The sequence below is a fragment of the Trachurus japonicus genome, chromosome 8 (assembly GCF_045865225.1).
Source record: "Trachurus japonicus isolate A0001 chromosome 8, Traja_1.0".
NCBI lineage: Eukaryota > Metazoa > Chordata > Actinopteri > Carangiformes > Carangidae > Trachurus > Trachurus japonicus.
The window spans coordinates 6975341-7003095 of record NC_140914.1 but is presented as its reverse complement, the minus strand read 5'-3'; the positions used below and the strand labels follow the sequence as shown (position 1 = coordinate 7003095).

General features: G+C 42.8%; 4 protein-coding genes across 4 annotated transcripts; 3 read left to right on the top strand and 1 right to left on the bottom strand.

Annotated features, from left to right (window-relative positions):
• Window positions 1–43: 43 nt before the first annotated feature.
• On the bottom strand, window positions 44–2410 carry nkiras2 (NFKB inhibitor interacting Ras-like 2). The gene is made up of 4 exons (XM_085783481.1): window positions 2335–2410; window positions 1790–1904; window positions 1184–1425; window positions 44–529 (listed from the first exon to the last, which is right to left on the bottom strand). The coding sequence occupies exons 2-4, from the start codon at window positions 1881–1883 to the stop codon at window positions 287–289; spliced, it is 579 nt and encodes a 192-aa protein (XP_085639607.1). The 5' UTR covers window positions 1884–1904; window positions 2335–2410; the 3' UTR covers window positions 44–286.
• dnajc7 (DnaJ (Hsp40) homolog, subfamily C, member 7) lies at window positions 2402–11690 on the top strand. Its single transcript, XM_085783480.1, has 14 exons — window positions 2402–2487; window positions 3245–3333; window positions 3455–3579; window positions 3898–4011; window positions 4338–4412; window positions 4510–4628; window positions 5737–5890; window positions 6125–6289; window positions 7561–7652; window positions 8245–8318; window positions 8462–8608; window positions 8723–8875; window positions 9835–9897; window positions 10155–11690. The coding sequence occupies exons 1-14, from the start codon at window positions 2414–2416 to the stop codon at window positions 10190–10192; spliced, it is 1482 nt and encodes a 493-aa protein (XP_085639606.1). The 5' UTR covers window positions 2402–2413; the 3' UTR covers window positions 10193–11690.
• A 1481-nt stretch (window positions 11691–13171) lies between these two features.
• odad4 (outer dynein arm docking complex subunit 4) lies at window positions 13172–17509 on the top strand. Its single transcript, XM_085783478.1, has 11 exons — window positions 13172–13419; window positions 13824–13955; window positions 14077–14227; window positions 14329–14390; window positions 14574–14724; window positions 14845–15054; window positions 15773–15980; window positions 16074–16160; window positions 16832–17028; window positions 17137–17240; window positions 17332–17509. Exons 1-11 carry the CDS (start codon window positions 13294–13296, stop codon window positions 17365–17367), a joined length of 1464 nt encoding a protein of 487 aa, XP_085639604.1. The 5' UTR covers window positions 13172–13293; the 3' UTR covers window positions 17368–17509.
• A 1991-nt stretch (window positions 17510–19500) lies between these two features.
• cnp (2'',3''-cyclic nucleotide 3'' phosphodiesterase) lies at window positions 19501–26222 on the top strand. The gene is made up of 4 exons (XM_085783500.1): window positions 19501–19618; window positions 21783–23379; window positions 23466–23593; window positions 24669–26222. Exons 2-4 carry the CDS (start codon window positions 21825–21827, stop codon window positions 25131–25133), a joined length of 2148 nt encoding a protein of 715 aa, XP_085639626.1. The 5' UTR covers window positions 19501–19618; window positions 21783–21824; the 3' UTR covers window positions 25134–26222.
• Window positions 26223–27755: the final 1533 nt, after the last annotated feature.

Here is a 27755-nt window from a genome sequence, read left to right as displayed (position 1 = left end):
CGTGCATTCTCTGATGATTTTAACTGATATGTCAAAAATAAAATCAGTCGTAATTTAGTAAGTAATTTACCGAAACATAAAATATAGATGTGTGCTCACTGTATATAAATATCCATACAATCATCCTGCCTTTCCTCTCACCACTTCTCCACATTCTTAAAACTTTCACCACCTCAGTCCTTCATATCAGAATCGATCCTTTAGTAAAACAAAGTTCCCTTTAACAAACCTCTTCTCCCTTTTTTTTTTTTACTCCCTCTGGATCATGACAACAGTGTTTGGTCATTTAACTGTCTGTGGAGCCGCTGCCCTTGTTCTTGTTGCGGCTGAGGGGGAAGGTGGACTTGCTCTGCGGCTGGGTCATCTTGCTGGCCAGGTAGACGAACGGTTCGATGAGCGTGCGCCGGTCGACCACCGACACCTCCCACAGACGAACCTTCTCGTTCTTCGCCCAGTTCTGCGCCTGGTTCGAGTCGACCCTCCTCTCGTCCTGCCGGTCCAGCTTGTTACCCAGGACAACAATGGTCACCTGTGAAATCCAGATCATCGGTTTAGTCAAAGTAGTAGGAGTAGTAGTAGTTAACCTTTATTTAACCAGGCAAGAATTGCTAAGAATACATTAGGGCAATGGCCTGGTAGGAGGTGAAAGACCTCCTAAGGGGCAAGGGAAAGGGGGAGTATAACATTAAAATATAGACAATAAAAGCACATATGACAACAGTGACACAAGAGAAAAGAAGAATAGAGACAGTAGGCCTAACATATAGCAATGACATACCATAAAGTGACAGTTAATTTGACGTACAGTGACATACAACAAGTTATGTAAGACAGTGATAATAGATGTAAAGACATACTAGACAACCATAAAAAGGAGACAATACAGAATAACACAGCAATGCACCTCACTGCATGTGCTATAGTTTGAGCTGTGATCGGAAACCACTGTCAAATTAATAATTCATGGATCTCATTCCACATAAGGGAGATAAATCAATATCTATGACTCATCTATGAACTTCAATTAGGTGATGTCATGAATTTAAAAGCTGATGATTACTGACACAGTGTAATCATATATCTCTTATTCACATTCATTCTAATGGAAATTCAATTCAGTATTTTAAAATGTAAGTGCAGACATAATGAAATTGCTAAGCTTATACAGGTGTTTAGTCCTCACCTCCTTCTTGTCTCTGTGACGATCTATGTCCTTCTTGAGCGCCTCCATTCGCTTGAAGGACTCCTTACTGTCGATGCTATACACAAGAACAAAGCCATCCGCAAAAGAGTAGTAGTGTCGAGGGAACTCCATCCCATCCCGGAGTCCGCGGGTGTCATAGAAGCGCACCTGCTCTCGTGTACCGCGGTCAGTCTCTATGGAGCCGATGTAGATGTCCTCAAGAGTCTCCATGGGCTCCGAACCTGATGGTAAATACACAAAGACAGCTGTGTTTATTTTGTGTGATGCACTGCACAAGTATAAAGAGACATGCTTGTGTAACTGAGCATTAGAAATACATATAAAACATTTAAATATGATGTAAATTTGTTCAACAAATCAAACAATGAGCAAATAGATTATGAATAGTGCATGGATTTACTGTATACTGTAATGCCACTAAATACGCAGACAACTATTGACATGAATCAAGTACTGCATGAACAGTAGATACAGGCCACAGTCAGCATAGCCTAGATACGCCCAGTTCCTCACTGTCAACAGTATTTGATAGCTGAAATAAAAAGTGCACAGCATGTAACCCGATATCATTATACAAAGGTGTACCTGCAACATGGTTGGCATACAGTAGTTGCTCCAAAACAGCCGTTTTACCCACAGCACCTTGGCCACACACAACCACCTTACAGCTTTTGCCCATGACTCTTTAGGGTCATAAAATCTGAAGAGACAAAAAACAAAAACAGTTCAATAAAGTGCTTTATTACAGTTTAAGTGCATAGCATTGTTGCAGGTGTTATTTGGAAAGCTACGTTGCACCTGGCTATTCTGTTTGACACATTTACTACTATTCACCAGCACAGAGCTAATAAATAACTTGTCAGCAACCATAAAAAATGATTAGTCACAGGTATGAAACGTCAGTTAGCTCAGTATCGTAGGAATGTACAGTTGCGATTAGCTTAGCATTAGCTTTCGGAGAAATACACGGTATCACACATTATTATGCCGCGAATGTTATTTAAAAATAACAAATACGATAAAAACGCGTCTATTTAAATAATTATGCGTCGTCATTAGCGAGTAGTTTGAGTCAACATACTCGTTATGACACTGAATTATTTTGACAACAAGCTAGCCGCTCTGCTTACCCAGTGGACTACTTCCTGTTTACAGTCTACGTCACCGACTGCAGTGATGTGGCCCCGCCCCCTCCTCATTGACGGCAAAATGGCGACGGAGAACTGTGATGGTTTGAACATGGACCCTGACATGGACCTGCTCAGCGACGAAGAAATGGAAAGGTACGACACGTGAAGTAAAGGTTGTCAGCGGCTGAACAACATTTACAACAAAGTGTTTGACCGTTAGGAGCCGGCACGAGCCCTCCACATGTTAAATTTCTCGTCGCTAACTCGCGCTCTGCCGCTAACTGTTTAGCTAAATTTGGCCCCGGAGTGGCTTGATGGATTTCTGTGCTGGATTTTCTGTTTTTGCAAGTCGGATGATGTTTTTAAAACCCTTCCGTTCAGTGTCGACTCTTAAACTTGATCGGAGCAGGGTAATGCCGCTTTCACATTGTTGTAATATCCCTCTGAATGGTTGCTGCTAGCTGCCTTAACTAGTTATAATGACACCATTCACTCAATGTGTGGTCGTGATGTAAAACATGAAAGGCTTCCAAAAAAAGTAATGGCAGTGGCCCACAGCATGGTGTCATATGTTCCTGGCTCTGCTCTCCCTCCCCTGCCTGCTTGCCTGCCTGTCTGTCTGCGACGTGTGTGATTGGAGCAGTAGACTCTGCTGCTGCTTTGGCTCTTACTATGTTTAGCTAACTCAGGCCAGTGAAGTATCAGACCCACACTGTCATAAATAAACAACCCCTGGACATGCAGCTGATTATGAATGTGATGCCTTTAGATTTGTTGTTTTACAATGTGTGAACCCAGTCTCTTATTAGCCACAACCACACAACCTGGTGCTTTCTCATCATGCTTTGTGCTAAATTTGCATTTAACCTTTTTCCTTTTTATTCTGTCTTCCTGCTTTACTTTGACACAGGGAAGCAGAGGGCTTCAAAGAGCAAGGCAATGCGTTTTATATCAAGAAGGATTATGCAGAAGCATTCAATTATTACACCAAGGCCATAGGTAATTATTCCTAAACAATCCTCCTTTGTGTGTGGAAGAAGGAGTCTTCTTGACTTCTTGTTTTGCATTTGGTAACAGACAGTGGTTTGATTTTTGACTTTGCTGGGGTGTCTTTTAACAGACATGTGCCCGAAAAATGCAAGTTACTATGGAAACCGTGCAGCCACATTAATGATGTTGTGCCGATACAGAGAGGCTTTAGAGGATTCCCAGCAAGCAGTACGACTAGATAACTCCTTCATGAAGGTGGGTTGTGTCTCCGAAATGGGAAATCTAATCACTTTGTTAATACCACACATTTATCAATTAATAACACGTTAACTTGTAAACTTTAACTGGATCCTTTTAATCTAGTCATTTCCTACATTGCAGTGCTATACCAGTTTGGTTGTGATGATGTTTCTCTTGGCTACATATTAAGCTGTAGCCCATTAGCTACACTTCAGATGTAGTACACAATAACAGAGGCCTAAGTTTGAGCTAGTGGTGCTAGCGCTGACCTCAGTGAGGATAGGAGTTGAGGAATGTTACTGAGTTTCCCAACTGTACGTATTTCACCCACAGGGCCATCTGCGAGAGGGCAAGTGCCACCTGTCCCTTGGCAACGCCATGGCAGCCAGCCGCTGTTTCCAGAGGGTTCTGGAGCTGGAGCCAGACAACGGCCAGGCCCAGCAGGAGGTGAGTTGGCCTTGGCCTGGACATGGACATCTGACAATTTGGATGTGATTATCCACTGTCAGATAAGCTTTGGCCTCGCCAGCGCAAATAAAGTGCAAAAAGTCTGATACTGAGCGGTTTAAGAGGATATCAGCCACAGACGGAGTGACTGTCAATTCTCCATGAGCTGACCAGGATGTGAGTTTTTAGGATATTCAGACTAGACACCACTGCTGTTAACGTTGACCTGGTTTGACCACTGCTGGCTGCAATGCAATGATGCAAACTGACCACTAGATGTGTTTTTTTTTTTCATTGTCACTGAGCTCTGTGATTTCCTTTGGCAGCTGAAGAATGCAGAATCCATCCTCGAGTACGAGCGAATGGCAGAGATTGGATTTGACAAGCGAGACTTCAGGATGGTGAGCAGCTCGGTGTTTACGCTGTTACTTCATTTTATCGTGTGTGTACCATGGTGTGTGAAGCAGGTATTCCTCCTCCTGTTGTTGTTGTGTCTAGGTGGTCTTCTGCATGGACCGGGCCCTGGAGTCGGCCGCCGCCTGCCACAGGTTCAAGATACTGAAGGCCGAGTGTTTAGCGCTGCTGGGACGTTACCCCGAGGCTCAGTCTGTAGCCAGGTGAGGATGCACGTTCCTCTGGTTATTGGACATTATTGGAGACACAGGTATTTGCAAAGCTCAATACACGCATCCACACAGCTTTTAGTTTATTTATTTATTTGTTTCATTCATTGAAAAAAGAAAATAAAAACAGTTTAATACAAAAAAAATAATGCAACTCCTGAATGAAATAGGGCAGAAGTAAACTTTTGTAGTCTACCGCTTTTTTCAAGAAATCCTTTTATTTCTATTCTTTTCTATTCTATTGATTACTGTACTGTATGTTTTTAAGCCGTGGGTCCAACAAAAATTTCATTATCTAGTATAATGACAATAAAGACTCTCAACTCAACCCAACTTTTCCAAATTAGATAATGCATGTATCAAAAAGAAGAAAAAACACGATTATAAATTAGTAACATGTTTATCAGTCAGATGCAAGAGAGAAATGGAAAAACAAGGATTTGTGAAGTGAAATGTAAACATCTGGAAAATCATCTGCCTCTATAGAGCCATAACAATCGTGTTAAATGTTGTCGGGCGCTGACTGCACCGGGTTTACAATGATTTATTCATCATCTTTGTTGGATGATGACAGAGCAGAGAAATCCACAGCGCTAAACACACGATGCACTGCTTTGTGTGTGTTTTCTTTTTATGTTTCTGAAGGTGTTGGAGATATTTCAGTGCAGGTCTTTCACATGGGTTCTAGACACTCTTAAACCTGATCTCAAATTTTACAAATCACAAGACTGTGCAGACGGCAGAGCTTCACAATCAGCCCTCTGTGCTCATTTGACTTGAAAATGACGATTCTCTGGCTCCTGCCTTCAGGAAAATGTGTGGCGCTTGTTTTGTTTTCAGAGAGGTAGAGGGCCGGGGGGTGGGGAGAGGGGGAGTCATTCTCACAGTTCAGAGAGAGCAACTAATAACTGTGGCTGGTGCCCTCTTTCCATTATGCACATGTCTGTTACCACTGCATCCCAGGACTCTGTGTCATCACTGCAGGGAAACACGGACTCCACAGTCGAATCAATTTGATGTGAACTAACCCTTTAAAGCCGATGAAAGAGAATACTCTGATTTCTCCTGTTGTAATACATGTTTTCTTCTTCTTCTTCTTCAGTGATATCCTGCGAATGGACTCCACTAACGCGGACGCGCTGTACGTGCGCGGTCTTTGTCTCTACTACGAGGACTGCATCGACAAGGCCGTCCAGTTCTTCGTCCAGGCCCTGCGCATGGCCCCCGACCACGACAAGGCTCGGCTCGCCTGCAGAGTGAGTCATTCACATTCGGTAGAGAAGAATCTTGTGAACCAGTTCAACTTCTGTTTTGGTGACGTCCTATAAATATAGTGAACAGAACGGGTTCCTGTTAATGGAGGAAAATTGCCCAAGAAAATGAAGCATTTCTCCTTTTTTTTGTTGTTCCATTTTAAGCCTGATTGACTTCTGCTACCTCTGAGATGAGCTAGTGGAGCTTTTTAAGATTGTGTTGTGCTGTTTTCCCAGAATGCCAAAGCACTTAAAGCCAAGAAGGAGGAAGGGAACAAGGCGTTCAAGGAAGGAAACTTTGAGGCGGCGTATGAGCTGTACTCTGAGGCACTAACAATAGACCCCAACAACATCAAGACTAATGCCAAGCTGTACTGTAATAGAGCCACTGTTGGGTCCAAGGTAAGAGACACCACCGGCCTCTACAACATCCTCCGGTTTAGCTATTTCAACACACTGAATTCACAGCACTCAGGAGACAATGCACACTTTTATATTTTATTTTTTTATTTTAATGTTTATTTAACAGGGATGATACATACTGTAACCACTGTCAATATTTTAACTGCGTTGTAAACTCGACGACATTGAAAATGAGGGTAGCCTCAATGTCTCTCGAGAATAAATAAAGGTTATAATAATAATAATACAACATTGCCACAAAAAAATGGAAAATGCGATGCATACAAGAAGTCTAGCTTCAGCTAATTTGCAGTCTTGGTCCCTGGTCAGGCTTTAGAATAGGATAAAATATACTGAATACAATAAATGCAATGATACAAATTACTAAATACACTATAAACAGAGCTCTTAGTCAGTGGCAGGAATTATTTTATTTTGAAAGTGAGAGAAAAACAATCAGGTCCAACTCCAACACTGACAGTCATATTTGAACCCTGATCTGATCTGAGGTCTGTGTTTGGAAGTTTAGAAATAAAGAAATTGAGAAAAAAAACTTTAGAAAATGGTGTAATAATAATAATAATAAACTTTCTTTCTATAGCACTTCAAAACACTATTAGTATTTTACAGCAATTTGCTACAAGGATACAAAAGCATAAAGATAAAATTGAGCAGAACAGACCCAAACCCCCAAGTAAACAACAAAAGATAAATGTGAGTGGTATATCTTTAAATGGACAATCTGTAAAAATATAGAATAATACAAGACTATGATTATGAATCAGTATTTCAGTATTTAAAACTCAAGTTAAAATATGAACAACTGTCACGTATTTGACCAGGAGGAACGACACTGCGACTCCAGTATTGAAGCTGTGGACTGTGTCTGACTCAGTTTATTACTGAGCAGAAGTCGTCGTCACGCACTCTGACAAAACCCAGAGAGCAGCAGATAAAGACAGAGCCCTGTGTGTGTGTGTGTGTGTTAGATAAAGGTAAAGACAGAACCACAAACACACACATGACAAGTTTAATAATCCTAGTAAAATGCCGGGTTTGTTCTGGACTCACGGTGATGTCACTGCAAGTAAACCATTATGCGTACACAACACGCACAACACATGACACACAGTATAAAGTATTTTGTGTTATCTTTTCTTCCTTGTGCTTTCCTCTGTCAGTGAACCAGGCTGCTGGCTTCTCTCTCTCTCTCTCTGTCTCTTGTTTCCAAGCTCATGCTCTTTTTTCTTTTTTCTCTTTTTCTTTGAAAGCTGAAGAAACTAGAACAGGCCATTGAAGACTGCACGAAGGCCATTAAACTGGATGAGACCTACATCAAGGCCTATTTACGGAGAGCACAGTGGTATGCCTCACATTTCTAACTCCGTTGTTAACAGACACAGCCGGTCGAGATGCCCCGACACAGTCTCATGTCTGAGTCAGCTCGGCTCAGACTGATCACTGTTCGTTACATATCATAGCAGCAACAAGGATGGTGCTGTAAGGACGACTGAAGTACACAATGGAATAATTAATTTCAAGTGTTCATTTATGTGAATTAACAGTTTTTTATAGACTGAATAAAATGTACAGACTATTTAACGGGCCAATAAATAAAATGTCTCATAATACTAATTCAGGTTTATTCAAATTAAAGAATGATGTGATTTCACGTCTGATACAGGCTGCTTACAAAGTGTGGGTTTGTTATTTGACTGTAGGATGCTGTATTAGTGTCACACACTTTGTTAAAACCACAGAGAGCAGAGTGTTAACTACAATGATCAGTGACTAGAGGCGTTAATTCAGATCAACTGATCACGTATCTTTAATGAAAACTGGCTGATAATCAGCAGCCGATCAGTCGGGGCGTCCCTACCAGCAGTGTCATTGTCATTTTTATTATCCAAATGTATTAAAGGAGCAATATGAGACGTGTGTGTTGTGTGTTGCAGCTACATGGACACAGAGCTGTATGAGGAGGCGGTGAGAGACTATGAGAAGGTTTACCAGACAGAGAAGACAAAAGGTGAGAGTCAGGACAAACACTCGCTCTCGGCGCGTCTGATTCATGGAGCGTAAACAGTTTGCACTGTTGTTGTCAAGTGTTTTGATGTGAACATCTCTCCTCCTGCTGTTTATCAACTCGTCCCTTCTTTCTTTATCCCACAGAACACAAGCACCTCCTGAAAAACGCTCAGCTGGAGCTGAAGAAAAGCAAACGGAAAGATTACTATAAAGTGCTCGGGGTGGATAAGCACGCCACAGAGGAGGAGATCAAGAAAGCGTACCGCAAACGGGCGCTTTTACATCACCCGGGTGCGTGGTTTCATCAGCCGTCGTGGCCTTTATACACAACAGCAGAGCCACTGTGTCCTGACTCCTGATCCAACGTAACGCTCACGCTCTGTACCTTTTTTTTTTTTTGTCCAGACCGTCACAGCAGCGCCAGTCCTGAGATGCAGAAAGAGGAGGAGAAGAAGTTCAAGGAGGTGGGCGAGGCGTTCAGCGTGCTGTCAGACCCAAAGAAGAAGTCTCGCTACGACAGCGGCCAGGATCTGGAGGACGACGGCATGAACATGGGAGGTCAGTACCCGGGAAAACTCTGAGCTCGGAGGAGGAGATCCTGAAATACAAGTCGTATCTGAGCCAGGGATCCTCCTCTTTATATCTCCATATAGGCGACAGTCAGAACCATGTTGTTTTTTGGTTGTCGTCCATCTGTCCCATTCTTTTGGAAACAATATATTAATAGCAGCGTGACGGCTTGTCCTCACATTTCACACAAACATTGACTCGGACTCGAGGACAAACTGACTAGATTTTCGTGGCTTTAGGTAAAAGGTCAAGGGCACAGTCGCCTCACAATAGGAGTTCCTCAAGGGAATCCCTTCAAGTTTTGCACAATTGCTCATGACAACAAATTAATTAGACCCTAACTCAAAACTTCACACAGACATCGTGACAAAAAAAAAAATCAAACAAAAGGTTAAAGGGATAGTTCAACATTTTGGCAAATTGGCCCATTGCCATAATCCCTATAGTTTTAGCGGTAGGTTCGTTACCTTAAATGTCAGTGCAATGAGATGAGACGCTATGAGATAATGAGACAGAACGTTACCAGACGGAGTTGTTTTCGAGGTAAATTCACGCAAAACCACTGATGCGCGTTCCCGTTGGGGCAGTTTTTCGGCAAGCAGTCTCTGCATTTATCTCGAAAACAACAACTTCGTCTCATAAAGTTCTATTATTATCTCATAGCGTGGTGAATGTGCAGGTCACAACTTGTCCACCAGAGCGTTTTGGAGTTGTTGCTCGCCGTTCTAAAAATAGCTTGCACCGACAATTAAAGGTAACGAACCTACTGCTATGACTGTAGGGATTATGACCAATTTGCCAAAATGTTGAACTATCCCTTTAATAAATTTATTAGATCTGGCCTGAAACTAGAAGGAGGCGGATGTTGTTATTATAAAACAGCAGTTGTTTCTATGGTGATAGTCGAGTGCTGATAATGACTCTGACTTGAATCTTCTTTCTGACAGATTTTGATGCCAACAACATTTTCAAGGCTTTCTTCGGCGGCCCGGGAGGTTTTAGTTTTGAAGGTAAATCCTTACATGGAAGAAACAAAAAACAAAACAGATATGAAATACAATAGCACATAATATAAATACATACAAAGAAAATACAATGTGGATAGAAAAATAGATAAGGTGGATAAAACGGTTGGGGGACAGAGTGTTATAAGGAGCAGGACAACTTAAATATCCAATATAATCTGCCCAACACTTGGACTGATACTAACTGAAAGAGCACAGTGAATGTTGGTTTCTCTTATTGACCTGTTTGTCGTTTCTTTCAGCATCTGGACCAGGAAATTTCTTCTTCCAGTTCGGTTAATTGGAGGACTCATCGACCCAAACAGTTACTGCATCAGGACTTTTCAACAATGTCAACCCCCAGACCCACCATCCGTATTTAAATGACTGACTGATTGCAAGTCAGATTCTTGTCTATGCCATTGACTGAATGAATGCAACCCAATGACCACATGCAGCAAATGATTTAAACGCCCGTATAGCAAGGACGCCGAGGCGGCTCAGACTGAGTTGATAGTGTTACTGGTTTTTGGATTTGGTTTTCTTCCCTCCAGAATTAAAAAAAACAAAAAACAAAAACAAAACAAACAAACTTGAAAGTCAGTAATGGCTAGCAACACTGGTCCAAACGTTTTCCTCTGGATTTTCGAGATATAGGAGAGATTGTGCAGCTATCGTATCAGAGCTTTTAGGGATTCATGCAGGAAGTGACATCCTGGGGAAACTCTTGAGACGCAACTGAGCATTGAGCAAGCTTTTACCCCGGCTCGTCTCCACTTACTGCTGACGGGGAGTTCTCTGCATGACGATAAGTAACTTGCTTAATGATTTTTTTTTTTTTTATTGGGAGAAAATCACTGAGCAAACAGCCCCCCCGCCCCTCCCGCCCGCGGCCCCCCACACTTCCCGCCTCCTCCCCTGTCAGACAGACAGACAGTCAGCTGCTACGAATTCACACTGAAAACTGCCTCCTTGTCATACGCCAATACGAGCATTTGAGCATTTTTAAAAAGTCACGACACCTGGAGCCTAGACCTACACACACACACACAGTCCAGCTGAAGCACAGTAGAAAGATGGCAGTGGCGAGACAGCGTCGCCGGCCCCCGTCGCCGGCAGAGTCCCCCTACCTCTTGTTCTCACAGGTTTTATGTTTGATGTTGCCATTCACAGATTGCTGCATTGTACATTTTACTGGAATGTAAAGTGTTGATTTGTGACAATAGTTGATTATTATAATTTTTTTTTTTCTTTTTTTTAATTTTGATATGTATATTTATTGTAAATTTGCTGTCTGATAGAACCATCGGTGTGAGATGAGGACACTTTTCTAACATGTTAAACGTTTGGAAGCGACAACGATTGTGAGAGTTTCTTAGACACGGAATCAGGAAGGTAATTTTTTTTTTTTTTTGCTTGGTCCGCATGAAGTATTGCACAGAAATAGATTTACGCTCTTCTCTTTGTGTTCCTTGACTGTGATGCAAGCTGTCTAATTTTACTCAACGCAACAGATAAATAGAACAATGACCTGTGATAATGTTTGCCATCGTCTAAGAAAGTCGGGCACTTGTGTGATGACGAAACCCAGTGATGTTCAGTTGCTTCCTGATGAGTGTGTTGTTATCTTGGTGCATCTCATGAAGAAAAGAAAAGAAAAGCATCCTCATCTTTGCTCTCTTCTCTCTCTCTCTCTCTCTCTCTTGTTTTTGCCCTTAACGGTGAAACCATCCTCTCTTTACCCTTGAAAAGTACCAGCCATGTCAATAAAGTTGGCCTCCTCTGGGTTTCCCCTTAAATGTTTGTTTCATTTAATTTCAATGTAATTCCACAACATATCCCCCCTTTAAGGGCTTCAACACCATCACAGGCATTACAATATAGCACATCTCACCTTGTCATTAATATAATGTAAAGACCAAGTATCATTGAGAAAAAAGCCGATCAGTTCTCAGATCAGCTAAATCCTACTGGTGCATTTCTGTGGCGTCCTCCCCGAACTTTACCTCCTTTAGACAGTTGTTTGTTTTTCTCCTTTTATATGATGAACCAACTATTTAAAATAGTTTGTTGGCCTTGTGGCTCTTTTCATTATGTTGAGCAGAATATGGGCTTAACCAATTTTGACCAGTTATATTTGCTGGATTAGATTTTTTTGGTGGGGGGATTTTTAACCATAGACATAATATACGTATCTTTTTGTCTATGGTTATAACCAGTGGTGTAGTCTCTGTGATACCCAGGTTTACCCACTTAAAATGCATTCATATTTTAGTATATCCACTACAACAAAACTATCTATCTAGTCTACTGTACGTCAGGGGTGTCAGACGTGCAGCTCACAGGCCAAAACCGGCCTTCCAGAGGATCCAATCTGGTTCAGAGGATGAATTTATCAAGTGTGAAAGTTACATAGAAGACAGTCACAGAAGAGGGCATAAGGCTGCTGAAATTGCACATATTTTTTATCAAGACATTTCAAATTGTTCATAATATGTTTTGTAAAAGGATAGTTTATTTAATGTAAACACCTTAAAGCAGAAGTAAGCGATATTTTTGTGTTAATATGTCTTAAATAGTTATATCTTCCGACAGCAATCACTTACATAGAGTGTTTGGACCGAAACACGGGTCTATCAGTCACTCTGCTCTGAGCCGAGGAGAAAACTTTTCTTGTATCCTACAAGTTTTATCCAATGAGGAGAGAGAACAGCATGAAGGGCTGTGTGTGCAGCCAAGGGATGCGCCTGAATGTGGTGACGTAGGGACGAGGACCAATAGATCCATGACGAGGGCGGGGGCTGCTAACTCCGTCGGCTGACAAGAAGTTATGGTGCGTTCAGGGCAACCCGTAACTCGTGTTTTTCCGACCTGTGAAGTCGTACCAGTTTGATCTGGTGCGAGTTCACGGGACGGAAGTTACGAGTGGCCGTTATAGTGCACTTTCACAGGTAACAGGTCGGAGAAACGCGAGTTGTGGGTTGCCTGGAACGCTACAAAGTCGTAAGTCGTGACTTGAAGCTGTAACTTACGGTTTCAAAAGCCTGCCTGGAACGCAGCATTAGCCAAAACGACCGGATCGCTTACTTCTGCTTTACTAATGTACTTCTTTGCACTATAACAAAGCGAAAGGTTTATAGTTCTCATTATTTATAGGTTTTTATGCTGTTATTTTACTGGGCCCCCCTAACCCCCCCATAAACTACACCCCTGCTGAAAACTAATTTCTGCTGCGTTGCGTCAAACGGCCGCTAGATGGCGGCGTTTCCCTGTTGCAGTTTGTTGCTGTGGTTGCTAGGATACCGGATGTTGTAGTGTGTGGTGGATACTGAGCGGAGACGTGCTTTCTGTGAGTGTTGCTCTTAAAAAAAACACACAAAAAAGAAATTTAAAGTGACTAAAATGTCGGACAACGATGGAGACGAAGATGGTCAGAAGCCGATGAACGTATTTACAACCTTGATGGCCGAAGGCGACTGGTTGTACCTGAAAGGAGAGTATAAAAAGGCCGTGGACAGTTTCACAACGGTAGGTGCCAAGAAGTTAAAAGTTCAGCAGCTTTTTTTTTTTCTTTTTAAACTTTATTTGTTTCAAATCATTTACACAATTATCACTTTTTTCTTTGTATTTTTCTTATTTTTGCTTTTCTTTTTCTTTTCTCTCTCTTCTTTCTTTCTTTTTTAGGCATCTGGAGGTTTTGCTCCAACAGTATTTCGTTGTAAATCTTAATTAATAAGTGCTGAAATGACATTAGAAAGGGAAATAACACAAATAAACAAAACAAAAATGAATAAATAATACTAAAAATATTATATACAACAGCAGCTGTGGCAGCCCTTCCTCATTGAAACTCATCATCTTGTGTGTGTTTTATTCTGAAATGTGAAATTAACTGTTTCTGTTTTTTTGTTTCTGTTTATTTCTGTGTCCAGGCCCTGGGTTTAAAGGCTGATGATAAGAACTGCTTCGTGGGTCGAGCTAAATGTTACCTGAAGATGGGTCAGTCTGAAAACGCTTTAAAAGATGCAGAGGCTTCACTCAGAGAGGACAAATCCTTTTTCGAGGTAGAAATGCAGAAATATTTATGACTGTGCTTTCCATGGCCCACCAGGCCCATGCCAGCCCCTCCTGCCAGCTCTCTACTGTGAATATGAGAGGATGTATTTTATCACAATTTTTTTTTAGGGTTTGTACCAGAAGGCAGAGGCTTTATACCACATGGGAGAATTTGAATTTGCACTGGTTTTTTACCACAGAGGACAAAAGCTGCGTCCACAAATACAGGAGTTCAGACTGGGCATCCAAAAAGCACAGGAGGCCATAGAAAACTCTGTCGGTAATATCAAGAAACTTTAACAGCATTTCTCGACTTAAACTGTAATCACAGTGTTTTATGAATATCCTCGCAAGTGACGCTTAAACTCTAAACCACCACAGGTCCTCCCTCTGTGAAACTGGAGATTAAAGGAGACCTATCACCTCTCCAGAAAGATGAAGAGGTGAGTCTTTCACCTGCCCTTCAGTAATCCAGTATTTAATATGCTTGCTAAGAGGCAGAGCTGTTCAAAGGATAAGCAGGGAATAGGAAAATAAAATAAGGAAAATCCTGCACAGTGTTTCAGTCTTTTACCCAGGATCATGTCTCTAACATATCTGTGTTTCTGAATAACCAACTTTTAAAGAGAGTGCGACCACTTACTGCTATTGAGCATCTGTCAACGGCGAAAAAACAGCAGACACAGAAGATCCCCAAGAGTGAGAAGACGACCAAACAGCTGCTGGGAGAGTTTTACCATGACAAGAAATATCTAGAGAAGCTACTCAAAGATGGAGGTGCTGTGTTAATCATTTATTATTTGTCTCGCTACATCATTGACAGCTTCAAATTTGTTTCTCTACCAATGATATGTTCCCATTTAATCAGCTGATATTTTGTTTCAAAATGATCCCCAGATTTGGTAAAAGGCAAAACGAGGAGCGGGGAGCGGCTGCAGGACGTCATTCAGAGCTCGCTGAAGTACCTCGACTCTTGTACTGAGTTGTGGAACCAGGAGAGGCCTGCGTGTGCGAAGGAGCAAAGCCGTAAGATGGCAAAACCAAAATTTAGCAGAGCCCATGAACCCACTGAGGCTCTGCTGAAGAGCCTGGACGACATTGATGCAGGTAAATCCAGCTGAACTTTCAGCTTGGTGCTTTTCTGCTTTTAAAGGGATAGTTCAACATTTTTGGCAAATTGGCCCATTGCCATAATCCCTATAGTCACAGCAGTTACTTTTAAATGTCGGTGCAAGCTATTTTTAGAACGGCGGAGCAGAGCCGCGAGCTGCTCAGAGCTACGCTACGGAGTCTAATGGGATTTCTTGGTTTCCCTCATCAAACTCATCAAATACACAATCCAACAACTCCAAAACGCTCTGGTGGACAAGTTGTGACCTGCACATTCACCACGCTATGAGATAATAACAGAACGTTACGAGACAGAGTTGTTTTAGAGGTAAATTTGTGCAAAACTGCTGATGCACATTCTAATTGGGAGCAGTTTTTCAGCAACCCGTCTCTGCATTTGCCTCGAAAAACAGCTCTGTCTTGTAACGTTCCGTTATTATCTCATAGCGCGGTGAATGTGCGGGTCACAACTTGTCCACCAGAGTGTTTTGGAGTTGATGGATTGTGTATTTGATGAGTTTGATGAGGGAAACCAAGAAATCCCATGTGCCTCCGTAGCGTAGCTCTGAGCAGCCGTTCTAAAAATAGCTTGCACAGACAATTAAAGGTAACAAACCTACTGCTATGACCATAGGGATTATGGCAATGAGCCAATTTGCCAAAATGTTGAACTATCCCTTTAACCCCAACATGCTAATGCTACATGTTGTCTTAGAGTTGGCATCTGGAAACGCAGCGGGGAGTCTCAGGAAGGCAAAAGAGCTCTTGAAGACAGTGCAGGCGTGGCCGGAGAAAGATGCGCCCAATAAGAAAGAGGTGTTAGGCGGCCTGCACAGCTGCATCGGCAACGCTTTGATGGACCTGGGAGAAATGGAGAAAGCATTGGAGCATCATCAGAAAGACCTAGAGTTGGCTAAACAGTGGTGAGAACCTGACGAAAACAGTACACAACAAGAGGAGTTTAACATGTTGAACAATGAGAGATTTAAATGTTTAATCATCTTCCCTTTCAACAGCAAACTCCCAGAGGCAATGTCCAGGGCGCTGGACAACATCGGCAGATTATACGCCCAAACTGGACAGTTCACTCAGGCCATTGAGTTGTAAGTAGATCATGAAATACATCCTGCACTTGTGAAATATGTGATACAGTCATCCGTCCTAACCTCAGCTGTCTGAACCACCACCAGGATGATTGTAATATAAGTCAGTTACAACACTTCCTGTTCAGAATAACCTGATTCTTTCTACACTTGGTAAAATGAGCCTTTAATCCACAATCGAGGAAGCAGCAGACACAGACTGCTTTAGAAGGAGAAATTATTTGAGTTGATAAAGTGTTTTGTTTTACTTTTGTTGACAGTATTTGTGTAACAGCTCTGTAGTTCAACTCTTTAGTTGTTCAGCTGTTGAAAACATTTGCACATTTTGTTGAAGTTCATTATTGAGTTCAAATAATGTACCACACAGACACCCACACACACTCGCTTAATGTACCATGTTGTGACTTGTACCATCTCACCACTTGTGTCTTAGACTCAACCAACATTTCCTGTTTGTCTTGCAGAGATAACCGCCGCACCATTTAACAGCTGGCGTGTGTAACTAGTTTGTATTTAATGTTGAACTCACTGGCTTAAAACAGGAACGTTCATGAGAAATATTACAACCATCACTGACCTGCATCATTTTATATATATAGACATATAAGATTGACTGGAGGAGAGTGGCTCTGTATTGATTTCACTTTCTTTTCTCTGTGTCGGTGACTCAGCTGGGAAAAGAAGATTCCCCTGGTGCGTGGTGGGCTGGAAAAGACCTGGCTGTTCCACGAGATCGGTTGGTGCTACATGGAGCTTAATCTGCACAGAGAGGCGCGTGACTACGGCGTCCGTTCAGCTGCTGCGGCCGATGAAATTGTGGACGAGAAATGGCAGATAAACGCCAACGTGTTGGTGGCACAGTCAGAATGTAATTCTCTGTCTGGTTTTTGATGAACGGTCGGTCATCTTCTCGTGCTGTACAGACCTGAGCCTTAATAATAATAATAATAATAATGTCCTCTCTGTTTATTATCAGTGAAACTTGGAAACTTTGAGTCCAGTGTTGAGAGCTTTGAGAGAGCTCTGACCTTCGCCAAACTGCAAGAGGACGACTCGGCCATGACTGATGCTATCCAGAAGGTTCCCTTTCCCTTTCACTTTCCCATTCCCATCGTCTGAGCTTCATTTAAAGATATTTTTAAACTCTGACATTTATCATTCTTGATTTCAGGCTCTTGATGACGCAAAACAACACCTGTCACAATGACTGAGTGCAGCCTGAAATAAAAAGAGAGAGGAGAACTATCAGTGGTCAGAAGAAGAACAGTCATCTTCCTCAGATTGGCAACAGAGATATCCAAGTCTCAGTTCTGTTTAAGATGACTTGTAATGAAAAGACTTGGAATGTATTTGTCTCTGAGTTTGATATGTTTGTCATGTTTTCAATAGGAATTTGTGAAAAATCAGCTTATTAAAAGTCCTGGAGTTCGCTTAAAGGTCTTGATGCACATAGACTAAAGTACCTTGTCAAAATAGCAACAAAAATGAACTCCAATCGTAACCATAATAAAGCAGACATTGAATCGGTCAAATGTGATCAAAACGAGAAGATCAGACCCACACTCTGTTGACAAAAGTGGATTGTACACATGTAAACTGATACTGAGAAGTAAGAATAGTGATATGGGGAAGTTGTTTAAAGGCCCAGATCTGGCCTTCATCCCGCTTTATAAGCTACCTGAGAAAACAGTAAGAATATCTTTGTGTAAACAGTCGTACTTTCCAAAGCTATTTCATTTTTGCTTCTGGAGAACAGATGATATTAATTTCAGCTCTGTAAATATTTTCTGTTCAATGTGTTCAAGCCAGAATGTATTTGCGGGGCTGAGTTTTTTCAAATTCCAATGAAAACGACCTTTGCAATGCAGATGTCACTTGATATAAATCACAAGGGAATTTAATCACACAGTCCCTTTACCAAGTGAAAGTTCCCCACACTGAGCTGTGTTTACTTCAGGGAACTTCCCATGTCACACCTCGACTGTATCTGTTACCAGACATGCATGAGCGCTTCCTGCCGGGTTCAGGCTAACACTGACCACTTCAGAGAGCAGAATTACAGTTTATGGTCGAGTCCCTTTTTATTTACATAGCACCGATTCACAACAGAAGTTATATCAAGGAAACTTTTCAAACAGAGCAGGTCCAGACCTCCTCTTCATTAATAAGTATTTACAAAAAGAGTATTTTCAGTTCCCTCTGTGGAGAGGAAAGACTTCCTTTAAGAGGCAGAACCAGACTGAGGGTGGGTGTGAGCCAGCTGTGTGTGACCTGTAGGAGTGAAATGAAAAAAAAAAATAGAGAAATGTTCATCACACATGCACATAAATACACATCCTGCTCACACACAAGAACAGATGACAAAAAATGCCTATAATTAATTAATGAAATAACAAACACAAACAAAATACTGAATAAAAAAACAAAAAACCATAGACACAATACACAAAATAAATAGCACTAAACAACAACAGTGGCACGACTAAAAAAGCCCATAAATGACTTTTCCGGTCATTTATGGGCTTTTTTAGTCGTGCCACTGTTGTTGTTTCAACACACTGTATTTTACCCCCCCCCCCCCTTTTTTTAAATTGTGTGTCTTGTATCTGTGTTCTTTTTACTTGCTGCAACAATAATTGTCCTACGGGGATACAAATAAAAAACCTTGAACCTTAAAATAGATAATAGTACTGTATAATAGTACAGTCACACTATGTTTTACATACCTTGTGTTTTCTTTTATTGCAGAGAGTTTTAATGTTTTATATGAATACAAATCAAATACAAATACAGCTTAAATATATGAGATGAAAATAAAATTTTAAAAAATAGCTGGGGCATAATCTTATTTATTCATTTATTATAATGTGAATGTAGATAAAGTAAAGAACATGGAGGTAATACATATAGCAAATAACAAAATTGATTAAGAAAAAAAGACAAGTTACATAAATACATAAATATTTATTAAAAACAAAATATTTCTTTTATAATTTAGTTTAAAAAACCTTATTCCTCTTAATGTTGTTTTAAGACCAATTGATTTGCATTTTAGGAGAACATTTTGGAAATGAATCAGCAAATTTCAGTTTGTAAATTTAAAAAATTGCATAAAGAAAAAATAATTTTAAACAGAATATTCAAGACAAAATTGTTATTCGGGTTGTTTTCATAACAAACAATAGATTTTTAGATTTAAGATTTTTAAGATTTGTAGCTACTTCCGGTATCAGGGGCGTGTCCGTGGCCCCGCCCAGTTGCGCGTTCCCGGGAGTTTCCGTCTCTTTCCGCCCCGCGCCCCTCCCTCTCCTTGAAGAGCGCTGCCCAGGATTGCCTTGTCATTGTATCCGGAGAGAAACGCGTGGTCAGCGGCACCACCGACAGCTCCACCTCAGCAGCAGCAGCAGCAGCAGCAGCAGCGGAGGCAGCAGCAGCAGCAGCAGCAGCAGCAGCAACTGGTAAGCCTGGCATTTTTTACCCAACAATAGCCCCCACCCACCCCCTCACCCCCTCTCCACCACCACCACCACGCTGACACCCTCCGCTCCTCCGTTACCTCCTTTGTTTACTCTGAAATAAAACGTCAATAAGTTGCTCCGGTCTCTCGCTGGCTCCCTGGTGAGTTGTTTGCGTGCATGTCCATGAGACGTGGCGCTGCTTTTATCCACTTTTAAGTCGCTGCCAGACCAAATTGTTTTTGTCTGGCGTGCTAGCGTGAGGTGCACGCCACTCCCCGCCCGGCCACATTGTGCAGTTACTAAAAAATCTAACGCCAGACCTTGTGTTTAAAACAACATTTAACCTCCTTTAACCACCGCTTTCTACTGTTATATGACAGAAAATGTTATTTTTAATTACCCTAGTGTGATTATATTGAGTTAAACCTGCCTTTTAATAAGAAAAAAATGAAGAAATAATAAATAAAACATCCTCTCACCCAGTCGCATTCACAGCTGCTGCAGCTTTCACTATGTAAATGCGTGAAATGAATGTGAAAGTGTTGATATTCCCAGTTTCTTTTTTTTTTTTAGTGTGTGTTAGGATTCAGTTGTGTGTTCTCCACATTGAGGAGTCAGTTGGGGTGGAGAGGGGGGGCAGGTTGGTCTTTGTTGAGAGCTTCCCCTTCTGTCTCATGACACGACGAGGCGTCGCACTACATCTGTTAAATCAGCATTTATAATAATAACAACACACACAAACCTTACACATACACACGCACACTCACTGTGACGTTTGGGGTGAATCTGCAGCTGCACGGTGGAGGTCGCTGTGCTATGATGTAATCACACTTTACTGCGTTGCCCCATTTTATTTAACTACCCTTTGTCTTATGTTTCTCTTGGCAACCATCTGAATTTCTCCCCATGTGAGGCCTGAACACACACACAGACACACACACATAGTACATCCATCCAGTCATGGTTGTGTATCTCCACCTCTGAGCTCCTGTTGTTAATTTCTTTTAATGCATGCTGGTAGAAATTAAAATGGTATTAAGTTGGAGCATCATGTTGCCCACACCCATCCTGTGTGCAACAAGGGCTGAACCCTGACTGAACATAAATCATCATAAGAGCTTCAAATGTTGTTGTTGTTTCAGATCCACTGGGTTATAAATTATAGACGTATGTGAGTTCACCTACTACTGCACCGAGGGGAAAATAGAAATTTGTCGTTAAATTATGGAGGAACGTCCTCCTGTCCTGTATGAGACATTATGACCTCAGTCCTCAGCTGCATGTGGTCAGACGGCAGAATGCAGCTGATGTACATGTTCATCTGAGCCAGCTGGAAGATCAATTTCTGATTTATGTTATAGGCTATATCATTGATCATGTGACAAACGGCCGCCCTATAAATCAGATTTTACTTTTGATTTAGAAATATGACATAAGAAGTCTAAACGAGTAGATGCATGACTCATGTTGATACTGGAAGACGTTGACAAACCACTTTTTAAATGCTACAATTTTGGTGAAAACACGCAATTATTATTCTTTAACTTATTTTTTTTATTGGTTTATACCTATTATTGTAAAATACAGAGTAAAGGGGAAAAAAGAACAGACGATCATGGAACCAGGATTTAAAAAAAAAAAAGAATAACAGTGAGTTAGTGTCGGTATCGTTTATACAATTAAAGCGACGAGTCAAACGTTGGACTCGTTCTGCTCCAGTCCATTTGTTTCTTTTATGCATTTCCCGTTAGATCTGTTTGTGTCCTTCTATATAATTAAGTTTCTTTTCCTTTTAATGCGACCACACACTGAGCACTGAGTGCATTTCAATTAACGTCCAGCTAGCACACATAAGTCCATATATTAAATGTTTGATGACTTGCCCGATTAGGGGGAAACGGCTTTAACGTGTTTGCAACAGGAAGGAATGAAATGGAAAAGTCAACAAAGGACGAAACGGAAAAAGTGCTGAATGTTTGAACGTTATCATTAAACTAAAAACTGATGAGGTGGCATCATTCGGCCTGCGTACGAGCCAGGAGCTGGAGAGAAAAGGTGGTTTTTAAACAGCTGCATTAAAGTTAATGGGTGGGGAAGTGTTGGCGTTTTAATGAACCGACTCGTCGCTGCTGAGCTGATTATAAACTTGTCTTTGTTTCTGAAGGTACATGGTGGTGTCTCCAGGCAGACTGACTGTAAACCAGACATGGATACTGAGGTTTTAGATGCGTCAGAGACTCCACAGCAAGACGAGGCTGTAATGGAAAAAGAGGTTGTGTCAAAACTGGAGGCAGCGGTGGAATCCACGGAGCCTGAGAAGCCACCAGCTGCTGGTGAGGAGCCCGAGCAGCCGGCGGTGAACGGTCACGACGACGACGCACAAGTCATCGAACATGTCAAAGTAACAGAGGAGCTGGTTGTGACAGAAAATGTGACGCAGTCCGAGGAGAAAACAGAAATGGAGATTGAAAAGTGTGAGCTGGAGCCGGAGCCGGCGGCGCCCGGGGCAGGGGCAGGGGCAGCGGCCGCAGCAGAACCAGATGAGTCATCTGAAAAGATCTCTGACCCAGTTGCAGCTTTAGAGACAGAACCAGAGGACAGTCAGCCAGAACAGCAGCAGCCGGTGCCAGAGAATGACCCAGAGCCTGAGCCTGTGCAAACGCCTCTGGCAGAGAGCGCCCCTGTCCCCGAGCCAGAGAAACCGGCAGAATCGCTTCCAGAAGCCGAGCCGCCGCAAGAGCAAAAGCAAACATCACCTGAACCGCCACCAGTCGCAGCGCAGCAGCAGCAGCAGCAGCAGCAGGAGGAGGAGACGACGGCGTCCGGACCGGTGCCGGTGGTGGAGGCCATGAAGACTGCAGAGGAACCAGAGGCGGCGAAAGATGTGGATGTGGCAGCCGAGCTTGCGAAGAAGGAGGAGGAGGAGGGAGAGGAGAAAACAGCAGCGGTGGCGGTAGAAGTTCCCGCCGAGAAACCGACAGAAGCTGTGACACTAAAGGAGGAGAGTTCAGCCGAACCTGTGAAACCTGAAGAGGACAAGAAGGAAGAGGAGCCTGAGAAGCTTCCAGAAGGAGCAGGAGAAGGAGGAGAAGCTGTTGCATCTGAGCAGAACAACGTGGAGCCGGAGCCAGAGCCGGAGGAGGACCCCGACCCCGCCCCCGGCTCGCTGTCCTTCGCCATCCTGGAGCGAGACCAGACCAAAGACGCGCTGCGCTCCTCGCGCACCCTCATCGTCCTCCGAGGTCTCCCCGGCAGCGGGAAGAGCTTCCTGGCCCGCGCCATCGCCGACACCTACAAAGACCACCACTGCTCCGTGGTGCGCGCCGACGACCACGGCGTCAAGCCAGAGAGTCCAGACTCGTCCGCCGACGGGTACAAGGCTCTGGACGAGGCGGTGGCGAGCTGCTGCGGCGGCGCCGGGGCCACGTCCTCGGTGCTGGTCGTGGTGGACGACACCAACCACACCCAGGACCGGCTGGCCCGCCTGGGGGAGATCGCCGAGGAGCAGCACCTCGTCGCCATCTTCCTGGAGCCGCTGACGGAGTGGAGCAGGGATCCGGCGCAGCTCGCCAAGAAGAGCCGGCGAGGGCTGGAGGAGGCGCAGCTGGAGGCCATGAAGGCGTTGCTGGAGGAGGTGACGCTCCCCCTCTACTTCGGCTGGTTCCTCCTCTCCTCGGTGCAGGACAAGGTCCGCTGCACCTCCATGGACTTCCTGAAGACGCTGGACACCTTGGAGGCCTTCAAGAAACACATAGCAGACTGTGAGTGTGTGTTTTTAGGTTTTTTCCATCATTACAAAACTGAATGCATCAGCGATGAATCAGCTGATCTTGTATTGTGTTCACAGTCGCCGGTAAAGCGGAGAAGGAGGTGGATCTGGAGCAGTACTTCGAAGCCAAAGGAACTCTGCACTGCACTACAAAGTTCTGTGACTATGGGAAAGCAGAGGGGGCCAAAGAGTACGCACTGAAGCCTGTAAGAAACACACTGGTTAACATTTTGTACATTTATTAACCTGCATTTTTTTTTAATTGGGTAATGACTAGAGCCACAGCAATTAATTGAACAATAATCAATTATTAAATTAATCTTCAACTATTTTGATACAGTAATTGAATCATCAGTTTGAGTAGTTTTTTAAAGGTGTTAGCTACAAGTTGAATTCCTCCCGGCCAGTAAGTGTCGCACTCAACTCGCCCGCTCTCGCTCCAACCTTCAATTGTACTGGTTGCCAGGTACGCAGCTAGTAGCTAAAGCTAAGCTAACGCTAATCGTATTTAACGAGCAGCAGCTCTGGTGTTGGACTGGAAACACATCTCAATCATTTCACACTAACTCACCTGCAGACGAACCCGACAAACCCGCAGCATCATCACGCCTGCACCAGAAACGTTACAGTACCGGCTGACTGACTGTTAGTTAGCATTAGCATTAGAATGATCAGGATCTGGCTCCCCTGAGCTGCGCCTCATGTGACATCAACGTACTAATGCTGTTGGTGCAGAGATCATTTAATGCTGACATTGCCAACGTAACCAGATGTAAATATTTATATATTTTGGACCCGTCAAAATTTATAAAACAGTTTATTTATATACCATTAAAAAAAACTCAGTAAAATTAATGCTTTTATTCTGCACCCCTTTTTGAAAAATGAATCGTTTTGATGAAAAAGTTGTAGCTATAACCTTTAAGAAAAAAAAGTCCAAATTCTCTGATTTCAGCTTTTTTTTTTTTTGATACTTTTTATTTAGTATTTTCAGAGAAAAACAAGTTGACAACAGACTATTTTCAGCTTCTTAAATGTGAATATTTCTGGTTTCTTTGTTCCTTTATGACGATAAACTGAATATATATTTGGTTTGTGGACAAAACAAGACATTTTAGGACGTCATCTTGTGGTTTGAGAAACACTGATTGACATTTTTCAACATTTTATTGACCAAACAACTAACCGATTAATCGTTTAAATAATCGATAATGAAAATAATCGTTAGTTGCAGCCCTAGTAACAACTGATCTGATGATTTATCTCCTCTCTGCTCTCCAGGCTGTCAAAGAACTGTATGGTTCTTCATTTGAGCTGTCCCTGAGCGCGCTCTTCGTCACTCCTCGCACGGTCGGTGCCCGAGTGTCGCTCAGCGAGGAGCAGCTTCTGCTGTGGCCGGACGACGCCGAGAAGGAGGCGGCGTCCTCGGCCCCCGCCCCGGCCTCGCTGCCTCTGGGGAGCCGCGCCCACGTCACCCTGGGCTGCGCGAAGGGCGTGGAGCCGGTGCAGACCGGCCTGGACCTGCTGGAGATCGTGGCGCTGCAGCAGGACGGCCAGCAGAGGGAGGTGGCGGCCGAGATGGAGCTGGGCCAGCTGACCTACTACGACGAGGGCCGGTGGCTGCTGCAGCTCCGCGAGCCCATCTGCGTCCCCGCCTGCTTCTCCAGCTACTACACGGGCAAGGAGCAGGAGCCCGCCAAAAAAGAACCAGAGAAGAAGAAGAAGCCAAAGTGCACCATACTGTAAAATGGCAGATTTCTTTTTTTTTTTTTCTTTCTTTGGGGTAGGGGAGGGGGGATGTGTGGCCGGGATGACTGGTGAATTTAAAAACTTAGGCTTAACTCTGTGCAAGGTTTGTGTGTTTGTGCAGTGTTTAGGGATTCAGTAATAATAGCCACCCTAAATCCACAAGCTGTGTGCCTTTTTACTGTTGATTTGCACCACAACCCAAGATGCCTTCGGTCCAGTGAGGCTCGTCCTTTTTTGTCAACGTTCAAGTATCTCGTTTCACATATCAGTGCCAGAGTTTGCAGTAACCTGGCTGTTCGCTGAGGTGTTGTCGGCTGCAGTTTTAGCTAGTTTAGCCTCCTCCTCCCACAGCTCCACGGCTCCCTACGACGTAGACGTCCTCCTCTATACATGTCAGTGTTCTCAGTATTCAGATGTGAATGGAAATAATAATAATAATATAAAAAAAACAAAAAACAAACTAGGTACTCTCATTGCATGCATCCCTGGTTACCAGTAGCAACATTAACACACTTTTCTGACCTGCTCACAGTAGCTCCGCCTCTTCAACATATCTGTCTGGTGTTTAGTTGTAAATTATAAAAGGAAAAAAAAAAAAAGGACAAGCTGTTATTTCTGTGTATGTGTGCGCAGCCTAGGAAGTTAATTGTTACAATAGCGTACGGGCCAAAGTTATCTATTTGATTAAGTGTATTAGAGTGATGTCATTTATAGAGGTTCTTCCTTGTAAAATCTTTTGCACTGTGCATCGTTTGAAAGGGAGAAAGCTGATGAATTTGGCATTTGTTTTTTCAGCAGCTTGCACTTAGTACTTATCATGCTGTGAAACCAAGTCCATGTTTTGCAATCTTTTTCTACTGCGCAAGACTGCACCATCGACCCCCACCCCTTCCCTCTTCCCCCTTCTCCTCCTCCTCCTCCTCTTCTTCCTCCCCTCCTGAACAGCACTTCATGTATTTGCATTTTGACTCCTCTGTGACTGTAATTTTTGAAGGGCAACTCCTACTTTTGTGTAGCTCTTTACGAATCACTATTTTTGCACTTGTTTTGTACACTTAATAAAAAAGAACATGCTTTGCTCCAGTACTGCCGTTCGCCCTGTGTTCAGTCAAAAAGAAAAAAGCCTATGCACTTTCCCTGTTTATATCTGATGCTGCACATGGTTATTTTCTCACAGCACTCACCTGTAGTTGACTTTCTGAAACAGCAGAGGGCGCTCAATACCCGCTGTAATACATTAAACATAAACATGCCAGTAGGCTTTATAGTCGGGTATTTACTGCGTCTATCCCCTAGCTTCTTATTAAATTCACTTTTCTACACACGGCCTTCTCAACTCTACACATTCTGTTTTGAAATGTTGTGCCACAGACTGGATGTCACTGTTTCACCATGTTTTATTTGCATAAGAATCTGGCACAGTAAAAACCAAAAAATCCACTTTACCAGTTTCCTTGTGATGTCTTGACATGAGCTGCTGTCATTATTAAAGTTTGTGGAAGTTGCAGCATCACTTTGCCCACACACAACCCTGCCTAAACAGAAAAATGAACATTAAAGCTTAATGTTGTTTCAGATCTATTGGATTAAATTATAAACCAGTGTGTTTGTTCACCCACTGCACCTCCTCCAGTGTCTCTCTCTGTCTCTCCTTCTGTTTAACTTCCAGTATGAGACATTACAGTGATTAAAAACTGTCCTCCAGAGGAACATGTGGTGTTTTCTACCTTTAAAACCCTCGAGTGTGATTCACTTTAGTGCACCCGCCCGCCCTTCATGACTGTGCAGATTGTGTATTTTCAAACATTGTGCCACAGTCTGGGGTTGCACCATTATGTCTGGTTTTGTCCTTTCATCTTCCATTTGCAGAAGAGTCTGGCACAGTAAAAAAAAAAAAAAAAAGGCCTGAAAGATTTATCACATCCTGTAAAACTGCCAAAAAAGTGATGTTAGGCTCAGCTGTGATGTGCTCACTCCCAGCCGGCCAATCCGGTGCCTTAAAAGATGCAGCTAATTTGCATGAACACATTGAAACATACTTGTGCAACTGCAGCTTCTTTCTAATTGTTGCATCTTATCATCATCATCAAACACCAACGAACACACCCTGCTCCAAAGTTGTTGTTGTTGTTTTTTAATGAGAGTTTCCTCTATTTAAAACAATAAATAAACACCTGATCAATTGAACTGACTTTGCTCTGCATCATTTGGTCTAAAAATAACTCTTCCAGATCCAGGCCAAGGACAGGTGAGGGAGCATGAACTCTACAAGAAGTCACTCTGTCACCTCAGAGTCCATGTGTTGGTTCTGGGTCCGGGTCAACTCGTGTACCGATTGGCTGTCGTAGGAGATAAAGAACAATGTCAACCAATGAACAGCAGCGGTGAATGATTGCCCTGTTTTCCCCATGAGTGGTGTGTGTGGGAGCCTGGTGAAGAAACAAATGATGCCTTCAAGGACTCCCGGAGTAACTGGTGTTTGAGTTTGGTCCAACAATGTGAGATGGAGGCGTTTGGAGATCCAAACTGTGATTTTGTTGAGATTAATTACAGAAATTCAGAATGAGTGGCCCATTCAGAATAAAAATAATTCATTAGATGTAAGGGTTAGGGTTATAC